The following is a 13,513-nucleotide window of genomic DNA, read 5'->3' on the forward strand; positions in this document are numbered from 1 at the left end:
ATAAAAACAGTATTTTCTCTAGGTTGACTTGGTAATTACCTTGTTTCAGCACTGTAAAGATGCCATTCAACTACAGCTAGTTGACTTTCTCCTTTGAAGAAAATTACTTTTTTTTCCCCTCCAGTGATTTTTCACTGTCTTGAGTTTCAACAGTCTTACATGATGTACCTACATCTTTTTCCATTTTGTATCTCTCTCTTTTTTTTTGAGCTTTATAATCATGAAGCAATGCTAGTTTTACAAAATGGGTCTAGGCCATTGTTGCTTTGGTTATTTGCTTCTATCAATTTACTCTCTTTTCCAAAGATGATTATTATTATTTTTTTACATACAGCAATAATAATGTCTATTTTATTCTGTTGTCCTTCTTTTCCCCCCATCCCCTCCCCTCCCCTCCCATCACTTCTCTCTACCCAATCTAATGAGACACACTTTTATTTTTTTCCCTCACATCGTCATACATGTATTCTATATAACGATGAGGGTCTCGTCTCCTTCCATCTTCCGTGCAATTCCCTTCTCCCTTCTTTTCCCTCCCACCTCTCTTCCCTATTTAGTGGTAATCTTCTTCTCATGCTTTTCCTCCCTACCCCATTTTGAGTCACTCCGCTTATATCAGAGAAGACATTTGGCATTTGTTTTTTAGGGATTGGCTAATTTCATTTAGCATAATCTGCTCTAATGCCATCCATTTCCCCGAAAATGCCATGATCTTGATATTTTTTAGTGCTGAGTAGTGTATAAATTTCATTGTATATAAATGCCACAGTTTTTTATCCATTCATCTATTGAAGGGCATCTAGGTTGGTTCCACAGTCTAGCTATTATGAATTGTGCTGCTATAAACATTGATGTGGCTGTGTCCCTGTAGTATGCTGTTTTTAGGTCTTTTGGGTATAGTCCGAGAAGAGGAATAGCTGGGTCAAATGGTGGTTCTATTCCCAGCCTTCCAAGAAACCTCCATACTGCTTTCCAAATTGGCTGCACCAATTTGCAGTCCTACCAACAATGTATGAGTGTTCCTTTTTCCCTGCATCCTCACCAAAAACTATTTTTATTCCTTTCACTGTTTATTTACTTTCCTTTTTTCTGTTTTACTCTAGATATTTACTCATCTTTCTTTCAGTTTACTATCCAAATATCCTTGTTCAAAATGAGTGTTCAATTTCACTGAATTTTGAATTCTAGGTATTATAATTTTCACGACTAGAATTTCATTTGATTATTTTTATAGATACAATTATATCATGAAGTTCTTCATTATTTCACCTTTTTCTTCTTCCTAAACAAATTGCCATAGTTGTCTTAAAGTCCTTCTTCTAACCTGAATTACCTTTTTCTTCTAACTTGAATTATGTATTGTCTATGGAAAAGACAGGACCATAGAGATTGAAAACCCCAAAGAGAAAACATTCCATAGACAATACATAATCCTCCTTAGTGATGTTATACTCCACCAAAAAGGATTTATCCTTTCCTGCCAGATAATAGATTAAAACAGCTGATCACTTTATACTAATGACCAACTGAGTTAAAATTAAGCTATGCTCTCTATGGCAATTTTGTTAAAATTAAGTATTAACTTTGGCCTTCCTGTATTTCTAATTATGTCCCTTCAGTGCTTTCGATAGAGCTTATTGAGTACTTTTCTCCTCAGAAGTAAGAGATTGGGATTTTTTAAAACATATTTCAAAAATTATAAACTGAAGTCTTCATCTAATCATTCAGACAGCATCAAGAATCTGGTAAATATCAAGAACAGAAAATTAGCCATGAAATATCCAGTTTTGTCATTTTAGCACCATACTTTGCTTTCTCTGATTCCACCAAGAGCCTATCTGGATTTTCAGTGTCCAACTACACCCTAAACAACAAGTAACTCTAGGGAAAAAAAAGCTCTTGAATATTAGTGTAAATTCACTAGAAACAGAATAAACTTAAAAAGGGATATTAAAAAATATTTAAGTTAATTAACATCTATTTTTAACAGGAAGACCATCAGGGTCTACCAAGAGAGGCAACATTACTGCAAAATGGTTATTCCGCCATTAGTAAAATTTTATTAATTTAAAATGAAAATAAAACTGATAAAATTCAAATGATATTAAAAATAGGATCATATTATCTCAATAGCAAATGCAATGACAAAGATAATAAAAGTGGAAGATGATGATAAATAATATCCAAAGTAACCACCCTTTACTGAATATTTATGATGCTCCAGTACTATGTAAGGCATTTTAGACAAATTAGAATTAATATAGGTAAAGTACCTAGATTACACTCTTACTAATTAGAAACTTTACATGAGTTCTACCTGCTGTTACTACTATTATTATTATTTATAGCATTTAATTATTATTACTTATAGTATTTAATCATCACAACAATTTTTTAAGGTTGAAAACCTTAACTTTCATTTTACCTATGAAGAAAGCAGGTCCAAGACAAGCTAAGTAATTTGCCTAAGGTCATAAAGCTAGTAGGGCACAGAGCAAAAAAATAAAACCTGATATGTATATCCTAAAATCTGTCCTCTTGGTTTTAGTTGGGTCATGTTAAGGAGAAAAAAATGATATTTGTGGTTTTACACAAGAAGATATAAGCAAAGACAGTAATGTATTTAAAAATCAACAAAATATTTAAAGTTTATTTCATTTATATAAGGGCTTTGCTAATTTGTTATGTAATACATAGGACTAAAAACAGCCTATACATATATCATCTTTTATTACAGTCATCTTCAATTTTAATAATACAACTTTTCTACAGGATAAAGAGAAAAGATTAAACACACTACAAAATATCAACAATACCAGTGTATTCTTATGGAACTATAAATAATGTGTTTGAAATCACTTATTGAGGAGACTATTTTGCTTACATGTTAGTTAATGACATGGGCTAATATCAATTTTATACTATAAAGTGTTTCTAAAAATAGATTTTAAAGCTGGGCACAGCAAATGCTTGTATTCCCAGCTACTTGAGAAGCAGAGGCAGGAAGATTACTTGAGCCAGGCTGGGTAACATAGTAAGACCCCCATCTCAAAAAAAAAAAAAAAAAAAAAGACATACAAAAAAAGGAAGAAAGCAAGGAAGGAAAGCAGGTCCTAATAAGACCATAACATTTAAGATAAGTTTCCTAAAATGATTTATAAAGACTAGGTAGGGTATAACAAATCTTTTATACCTTACATACTTTCATACCCAAATACAAATAAATCATGATTTAAATTTACTGTGAATACTACCTATAATGGGCAATGTAGTACATTCAGATGAATAAACTAAAAATATAGTGATAATTCTTATTCCAATCTCCACTATAAATTTTTAAGAGTACACAGTAGTCTTATTAGACTAATTGTTAAAAATACTATGTGAATTAGTAAAAACTTAAAAATAGAGTACTATGAAAAAAAATATATGAACATACTTTCTTTCAAGTTGTATGAAAGTTGCTAAAAACATGCTTCCAAATTCTGAGAATTTTAGTATGGTTTAATAAATAAATAGTACATACTCAAACACTGTCAACATACTAAAATTCTTAAAAACAAATGGTACTCCTGAATAGGTAAATGTCTTAATGTAACCTTATTTATTCTTTTTTTAATTAACTTTTTAAATTTATATATAACAGTGGAATGCATTACAATTCTTATTACACATATAGAGCACTATTTTTCATATCTCTGGTTGTATACAAAGTACATTCACACCAATTCGTATCTTCATACATGTAGTTTGGATAATAATGTCCTTACTTATTCTTAATTTCCTCAGCAAACTTTTCATGGATAAAACAAAAATAAAATTTGTTTTGCATGTCAATGAAATATTCCCTAGAATAATATATTCAATTCATTCCAAATAAAGAAGTTATAAAATAAGGGCAGGAATCAATCAGTTTTGGTTAACACTGGTTGGAAGAGTAATGTTGTTCTTACTATTAACTTCAGATTTTCAAAGTAGAAGTACGCATTTAAAATCATTTTTTAAAACTAGAAAGGAATATTGAAGTTCCTACCTCTAATTCTACATCAGCTCGCACATATTGTCGGGTCTTTGGATGATTAAGGAGGTGCAGAATTGTAGTAATGAGTGCCTCATTAATTCGACTTAATTGACAATCAATCACATTTTTTAAGATGGTATTTAATCCACCACGAAGGGCCACCACCTCTGGATTCTGAAGTGCTAAAATAAAAGAGAAAAACTTACCAAATTATATTGGGGGTAATAATAAAAAGTTACTTTCAAATCTAAGCTTTTACTTTAAAATTTAATTTTGAATCTGAAAAATTTTCTAATTCACCATATTTAACAAAATACACACACACACACACACATACACATGAATTCAAGCATTCAATACAGTTTAATACACACACTTTTTAATAACGAGGGATGCCCAGAATTCTTATTCAAAAGACTAGGGACGGGGCTGGGGATGTGGCTCAAGCGGTAGCGCACTCGCCTGGCATGTGTGCGGCCCGGGTTCGATTCTCAGCACCACATACAAACAAAGATGTTGTGTCCGCTGAAAACTAGAAAATAAATATTAAAATTCTCTCTCTCTCTCTCTTTAAAAAAAAAAAAGAATAGGGACTTTGTTTTCATGTGCATACACAAATGTGTGTTTTAAATACATTCAGGACTTACATTTTCATTTCAATCTGTCGAAAGTTGAGTTTCATTAAGAGGATAAACTCAATTTTTCTCCACAAGTTTAATCAATTATCCTAACATGTTTCTCAAATGGTTTTTTATACTTAACTATATATTAAGGGTTTTTTCCCCCACTATATCAGGGTCTGTAACTCTTACTCTTTTTCAGTTTTTCTCTCTTAAAAACTTAGGTTAATGATTTTTTAAAGACATGGAATAACTTTCCCTTCTTCTTTAAAAACGTTTTTCATGGTTTGTGGTGAATTTTAGAAATATATTTTCTCCTATATTTTCCAAAAGGAGGTATAATTGCCTACAATTAAAATACACAAATATTAATAATACAGTTCAATACACAATGTCTATACCTTTGAAACCAATACCCCATTCTAGGATCAGAATTTTCTTATATATATATATATATATATATATACACTTAGTTGTTGATAGACCTTTATTTTATTAATTTATATGCAGTGCTGAGAATCGAACCCAGTGCCCCACACATGTCAGGCAAGTGTGCTACCACTGAGCCCCAGCTCTAGGATCAGAATTTTCATCATCCTATAAAGGTTTCTTTGCACCATTTCTCCCTCTACTGCAGACAACCATTGCTCTCATTCCTAGACTTAGATTAGCTGTGACTTCGTGACAATCAATTTGACAAACTCAAAAGAACCACCTAAACACACACAAAAATCATACAAATTTGATATTTCTTAATTTCTTTGTTTTCTACTTTGAAAATAGTACCATTTTCCTATCCCATTTACTTCCAAAATAAATCTATCAAATCTATATTTTTCATGATTCCATTGTATTAAAATTACTTTAAAAAGTTCTGTTTTTCAGTGGATTCAGTGTTTTCTAGGTATATATACAGTAACACTATCTTCTTTCTAACATACTTTTAATTTATTATTTTGCCTTGCAAATAACTAAAACTTTTTAAACAATGCTAATTAAGAGTAATAAGGATGTAGTATCTCAAGAGATCTACTACTGAGAACAGCATCAAGTGTTGGTTAGAGATAAATATTCTAGAATGTTCACAACGTAGGCATCTAATTATTTTACTTAAATATATGTATGGATATATGTATATCTGTGTGTATATAAGAATTACTTCTTGTTTTTTTAAAAACAAAGCTATACTGATAAATCTCTTTGGAGGCAATCATTTTATCAGTTTCCAACTACTTCTATAATTTTTGAGGTAGCCTTTTTTTCTACTTTTGAATAACTGGAAATCAATATTTATCCTGAAAACTCATTTATCTCAACAAGTTTTCAAATACACATATATTTAAAAGTATTTTGTAATTAAAAAACTCATAAATACCATCTTTCTCGTTTCTTTTTAATCTTCTGTTTTTCTGATCTTTGAGTTTTTCAAACAAAATATAAATGTGTATTTCACTATTTTCTTCTTTCAACTATTATAGGTTAGGTTGAATAATCTATTATTACCTAATCAGAGTTATTTATTTTTTGTTGCTTTCCTTCTGTTTTCTAAGGAAGTATTTTTTTTCTTCTTTTTCCTGTTCCTTGGCTTTTAGTGATTTACTATTTACTTAATTATAAAAAAAGCATTTTATATGATGACACATTAATCCTGAGTATAGCTTTCCAGGGATCCCATATAGTCAGATTTTTATTATGTTGTAAACTTTCTTAATCAAATTTCTAAATTTGTTGCTAAACCAAAAGATACTGTGGAAAGTACTTTAAAATATAGAATGGTAGGATTTGGCTCTTTCTTTAGCTTAAACTTTTTTAAAATTAATTTATTTATTGTCCCAAGAGGAATGTGACCTACACCATTCCTATTTTAAGTAGCAGAAAACATGTCATCTCTTATTGCCATTAAAAATTACACTTATTTTGGCTGGGATTGTAGCTCAGTGGTTGAGTGCTTGCCTAGCACTTGTGAGATGCTGGTTCAATCCTCAGCATCATATAAAAATAAATAAATAAATAAATAAAGGTGTTGTGTCCATCTATAATTTTTTAAAAATTAAAAATTATTTTAAATTACATTTATTTTCAATAAGTAAGACCGAACTTATATGCTAATTAGCCAGATATTTCTCTAAGGATTATCTGGCTTTCCTATTGATTTGTATTTAATGTTAATTTGTTACATTTACTGTTTGTTTTACTTGCTTATTCTGGCACCACATGTTTTCTTGACTCCTTAGACTAAAAATTTATAGATACTAAAATCCCTGGGGTTTTTAAAAATATTTATATTAGTTATTGATGGACATTCGCTCGTTCGTTCATTCGTTCATTCATTCATTCATTCGTATGTGGTGCTGAGAATCGAACCCAGGGCCTCACACATGCTAGGCAAGCGCTCTACCACTGAGCCACAGCCACAGCCCCTCCCTGCAATTTCTTTTGATTCAAAATTCATCTTCAAAATTCATTTTCTTCACAATGATAAGATAAATATTTACATATGTCTTACCCTCAGGTTCCCTTTGCATTTAGAATTCATTTCTGATACTTGGTGGATTATTTATTATTTTAATCCATATCAGCAAATAGTGTAATTTATGTCAGAATTTCAGACTTTAAGGAATTTTATTGTAATTACTAGATTTTAGACAACTCCTATACTAAACTTCATAATGAGTAAAACTTTTAAGATTCATACAATTTCAATGTCATTTAGAAATTGCCTGTTAAATAACAACTCTACTTTCCGACCAGAAATGTACTTTTTCATATTTTGTGCCAATAAGTAAAGGACTTATATATTAAAGACATTAGGAAATGTTACATATTCCTTATAAAAAACTGTATTTTTATTACTTGAAGAAAATTCTGACCTAGTTCACAGATAATGGCAATGCATGCTCGGACCATTCTGTCTCTTTCCTGAAGTCCATCATTTCCAACTGCAATTAATGAGTTGGCCACAGAACTAGGAAACAAGGAAGCATTCACAGTAATCATCTGAAACAGAGAGGAATTGGAAAAAGAAATTACTTCTGCATAATACATACTTTAAACTTATTTTGTTAAAACTCAGGTAAAGACCATAAAATCTTTATAAATCCAGCTAGTGATTTCACCCTTCTGTTGCATACGAATATTTCAAAGGATTCCTATAACTAATAATTGATGTAACAAATGTTAGTCATCCTTTCTATGAAAAACGTTTTTTATTTTTTTTAACGGTCCAGACTATAAATTAGTTTCCGAACAAAAATTTAATGTTTTCGAGTGTCCAGGTTACTCTAGAATAGAAACTATTATCTTATATAGCTTTTCAGTTCCCAAAGTAAATCAGTGGTGACAACAGTAGTTAACAAATTACATCCCTGATTTCTTTCTTTATATATGATTATCACCAAGTCCTGCCAATTTACCTCATGAACATCTTTGACCCTAACTCTCCTTTTCCATCAAATTAATTCTGGGGAGCCCTCAATCCTCCTCATTTTGCTGCAAGAAACATCTCTAATCTCCCTAATCTCTAGGCACACTGTTATATCACAAATATATTGTTACTATGCCAGAAGGAAGATAAAAATAATAAAAAAATTTTTAACATTTCAAAAATTCTGATGGAAATAGTACATATTTGGTGATAAAACTCTAGATGAATCTCATTAAATGAAGAATATAATTGGCAATAACATGTGGGATATAGAAAACAGGTAACATTTTGATTTGGAAAAGAGAAACAAATGGTTAATTATTATTTAGTAAAGACTATTTGGTAGACAGAGTATTTCAAAATAACAGGTCCCTAAACTGAGAATAGAGGAGAATGCTTTCTTTGCCTGGTAAGAAAATTCACCTATCCTGCAGATCAGTGGACTCAGAAGCCTGCTGGAAAAATAAAAATGTGCTTTGAAACAATTAGAGAATATAATTAAATGAACATCATACAATTAAAGACTACAGAGGATCAAAGGAAAGATGTATATGAATAGAGTTGCTGTAGACAGTTATCTTCCTTAAGCAGTATTCAGTTCAATTGGAATTATAGACAACATAAAATATTTTTAATCACTATAGGACCTAAAAAAGTTTTCATATCCATTTCAAAATCATTATCTTGCCTTAATCAAAAATTTTAAAAATGTGAGAAGGAAAGCCAGGAGAAAGTGGAAAGGGATATGAGAAACTGATCTCCCTGGGGGGAAAAATTCTAACCTCTTATATCAATTTGTACTTTAATATGGAGCAGTCTATTACTATGTTCATAAGAACTTATAATAAAATTTGTCCAACCAGTGAAATGCATATGATATATCTGAAAAGAATTGGATAAAGTCAGACAATTTGACTTTAAGAGAAAATATGCTATTAATAAACAACAGTACCTCTACTAAATTAATCCTTTCCTTTTGTGCCTTAGTTTGCTCATTTGGAAAATAAAGATGTGTATAACCAGATGGTTTATAGAATTTCAAGTACAGAATAAAATTTTACCCTATGAATCTCACATGTCTACTAAACATATACTTACTTAATTCAATAAATTCTGCAATGGTACAAATATATAAAATTTAAATTTTTTTACAAATGAATCATTCCTCTTATTTTCCAGGGAAATATATGCAAAGAAACTTACATTCTTTATAAAGCAGAGAATGCATTCCTCATAAATCAGTGAATATTAATTAAGGGAAAAGCCACAGAATGTATTCATTATTTAAGTTTAATCATCTTTTTGGCATGATATGACAAACATATATATAATAAATTAAATAAGGACTAGGTAATAAATTTGTAGAACTGATATGAAATTACAGAAGCACTTAAGTTCTCTCAGGGTAACATCTGAAATTTGAGTTTAGTCAGGAAAATGAATACAGTGTGAAAGGGGTGAAAATGAAATGACAGGAGTAGGAAAGAAACAACAACTGAGGTAGTAGTGACAGTCTGCCTACACACATGGAGACATAATAAGACAGAAATAGGTGGTTAAACCAAAAATGAGCTCTAAATGTCAGTGTAGGCAGGTTCTACTTAATACTCACTAGCCTATGTCACTTTGAAAATTTGGATACTGGGCTCTTGTTCTGGTGTTGTCACTATCTGGCTGTAAATCATGCAATAAGAAATTACATATGAAGAAAATGATGGCTTAAATTAATTGGATAGAAAAAAGTGTAGAAATAACTGACTAGTAGGAAAAGTACACAGAAAATGTGTAAGACTAAAATATAAAGGACTGCCTGGATAGAAGGGGGAAAGGGAAAGAAAAAAATTAAGAGACACTGAAAGAAACTATCAGATAATCTCCAATTGAATGAGATAAGTGAAAGCTGAGGATAAGTGACATGAATATTCCTTAATTACTCCGAGTAAGTTAACTGAAAGCCCTCCCCGCAAAATTTCTGCTTTTCGTTTAAAATGTATCAATTATTTTATAGAAAAAAATCAATTTTTTCATACATACATACAAAAAAAAGTGACCTAGCAATTATAACACTAAACATTGATTCCTAGTAGTTTAACTGCCAAGATGGTATTGGAAAAAATAAACATGTAATATTAGACGCTAAAATTACAAATAAATTTAGTTGGGCTGGGGTTGTGGCTCAGTGTAGAGCACATGCCTAGCACGCATGAGGCCCTGGTTTCAATCCTCAGCATCACATAAAAATAAACAAATAAAATAAAGGTATTGTGTTCAACTATAACTAAAAAAATAAATATTTAAAAAAATGAATTTAGTATCTCTGGCCAATAATGGTCACTATTTATTAGCAAATTTGCTTTATCTTTAACCCTTTTGGCTAAACCAAAGAAAAACCCTTGGTCACAACTCTTCCTCTGAGCCGGTTATCTACCGGGAGAGCATGCAATTTTTCTACTCTTGGATTCACAAATAATATCTAACTCAAATTTCTCTATTAGAAGACAAATGATACTTTTATTATGGTACTATTGTTTTTAAGAATGTTTACTTTTATTGAGTGTGCGCAAGAAAATTTTGAGGGTCCCTAGGATATTTTCAGAAGTTCTACAAAATTAAAAACTTAGGCAAGGCACAGTGGCACACACCTATGATCCTAGTGGCTCAGAAGGCTGAGGCAAGAGAATCCTGAGTTTCAAGCCAGCCTCAGCAAAACCAAGGTGCTGAGCAACGCAGTGAGACTGTGTCTCTAAATAAAATACAAAATAGGGCTGGGGATGCGGCTCAGCAGCTGAGTGCCCAAGTTCAATCCCTAGTAACCACCCCCCCACCCCCCCACCCCGGCCAAAAAAAAAAAAAAACTTTCCATAGCAACACAAATCAAAGATATTGTCGTTTAAACTCTTATTATCTTATAAGTATATACTGAAATTTTCTCTAGAGGTTCCAGTGCATATGTTAGTACAAAAGACTGAATATAGAAGCAATTATAATAACCTTGATAGAAGGTATCTTCTATCAAGTTTCATTTTAAAAGACTGGCAAAAATCTAAAACAATGAAACTCTTAATTTTCTTTTTCTGGAAAACAATTATTTCCTAAAATTAATATCTACATGTAATGATTTTATTGTTATTTTAACATTAATATTTTAGCTCCTAATATTATAAATATGGAGATATATAACCTCCAAGCCCAAAGAGTTGTTCTGTGTTCTTCAGAAAGAAATTCTGTTTTCTTGACTTGAATATTCATATTAGGAGGGATTATATAAATAGGCAAAATTTAGAATTCATTTTTAAATTTAAAATATGAAAAGCCAAACCACAGTCCTGAGATAACAGTTTATCTATAACAAAAAGTTTCAGAATCTATCTCCAATATCACTCTTACTTTTCAAACTTCTTTTAAGACTCAACTTTTCCATTTATTTGTTTCTTACTATGGTCAACTGTGGATACTATTACTAAGCATAAGGTTCACAACTGGAAGAAAAAGGAAAAGGATGGAATGCAGTTAATAAACTAACTCAACAACCCATAATTTTGGAGCATTCACTAAATTCAAAGTAGAAAAATGGTAAAGAACTATAAATTTCAACTGTTAAATAATTTTAGACATTTTTACATAATGAACATAAACTACACAATTTTTATTAAGGAGGAAATACCATACTTTTCTCAGGCTGTGTCCCAACAAAATTTACCTTCACTCTATTCCTTGGTCATTAGGGCATAACATTCAATAACAACAAAAAGAATTCTCATGAGCATCTTTATGGATTTAGCACATTCCTAAGAAGTTCAAACTATAACCTTTTATCCTACACAGTAGCTTGAGTTGTTTTTGCACTTGCCCATGGACTATATTCAAATTCACCTTCAAAAACAACAAACTTGTAATACTTGTGACAACTACTTTGTAATATTAACTACAAGCATGCAATTAAGAGAAAACCAGGAAGGAGAGCAAGTAATTCTTTCTCTAATAACTTATGAAATATATAATTACATTTACACTTATAATGTGGGAAAGAAATACTCTTCACAATGAAGATTTTGTAAGAAATATTCTAACTACCCCCCCAATCACACAGAATAATTACATAAAATACTTACGCTTACCTCAAAAATTAACACATCTATTTAATTTATATTACTTTAACAAAATTAAAATGTTTAAAGAAAATTTAAGATATGGATATTAATAGAAAGATTTCACAACCATCTAATCTAAAAACGTAAACAGTTAACACAAAAACCATAAACTTGCCTTTACTCTCACACATAGAGCATACCTTTCTGACTAATCGAAGTGCTTGTGTCCTCTCTACCTCGTTGCTCTGCTGTATGTCAATGCACCTAAATAATACACAAAATATTAATCATTGATAAAATCCTATTACACAACTTTTTTTTCTGATAAATCAAAATAATCTTCATAATGTCAATATATATTAAAACTTGAAAACATATTTTTCGAGTACCAGCAAATACTTTAGTTACCCTATGTAGCTCTAGCAATAAAATGTTATTTTAAAAAACAATCATTTCCTTGAAAACTTTAGGGAAAAAAATGTAGTAAGTACTTTATAGGACTACCTCTATTTAAAGAAAGGCTCAGACACATATCTACACCTATAGAATAAACTAACAGAAACCAACTGAAAAAATATTAATGCACCTGATAAAATTCATTTTAGAAAAATTATAATGGGGAAATATTTTAATCCTGCTTTATTTGTGATTTTAACCAAGGCTTAAATATGTGTCATAATTGTCTTATACAGTATCTATAAAAATTGTATTTTAAAAAAGTATAATTTGAATTGTGATTTCTCCTCAAAACCTAATGTTTGATCAAATATCACTTAGCTGACATTTACTTGTAAAATTTATTAAATTATCCAATTTGAGAGAGTCTTTGTTTAGCATAACAGTATAATTCATTTTTTGAATTTAGGTTTAGGTAGTAATTCAGTATTCTAATACTTTATATGTAGATAGTTTACTATTTAAAAATTGCTGCTTTTATAGTTCAAGTGAAATTAATCTAAGGTAAATCTATTTTAAAGTAGGAGATGGGTATAGCTGGGGTGTAGCTCAAGGTAGAGAGCTTAGCTCCCAGGTTAGAGCCCCAGCATACGAAACACAATAAAACTAAATAGATATAGAATTCCATTTTTGGCCATTACAGAGAGGCTTAAATAAGACTAATCCTCCAGCTAAAAACAATTGTGAAGGTTGGAAAAAAAAAAAAAAACTTGAAAAACCAATTATTAAAAGAGCAATGGAGGCTGGGTCTCATGACACATGCTTGTAATCCCAGCAGCTTGGGAGGCTGTGGCAAGAGGATCACAAGTTCAAAGCCAGCCCCAGCAACTAAGCAAGGCCCTAAGCAACTCAGTGAGATCTTGCCTCAAAATAAAAAACATAAAGGGATAGAGACGTCACT

General features: G+C 30.7%; 1 protein-coding gene across 4 annotated transcripts in view; it reads right to left on the reverse strand.

Moving 5' to 3' along the window:
• The window catches only part of Rictor (RPTOR independent companion of MTOR complex 2), a 116,030-nt gene that overhangs the window by 41,514 nt on the left and 61,003 nt on the right, over positions 1–13,513 (reverse strand). For 3 of the 4 annotated variants that reach the window (XM_078017788.1, XM_078017782.1, XM_078017785.1), the window contains 3 exons: positions 12,357–12,420; positions 7,512–7,638; positions 4,034–4,203 (listed from right to left, as the gene is read on the reverse strand). In XM_078017788.1, coding sequence (XP_077873914.1) covers positions 4,034–4,203; positions 7,512–7,638; positions 12,357–12,420 — 361 coding nt within the window. The other variant, XM_078017795.1, reaches the window with a different exon arrangement.

The sequence above is a fragment of the Ictidomys tridecemlineatus genome, chromosome 1 (assembly GCF_052094955.1).
Source record: "Ictidomys tridecemlineatus isolate mIctTri1 chromosome 1, mIctTri1.hap1, whole genome shotgun sequence".
In the NCBI taxonomy this organism is placed as follows: Eukaryota; Metazoa; Chordata; class Mammalia; order Rodentia; family Sciuridae; genus Ictidomys; species Ictidomys tridecemlineatus.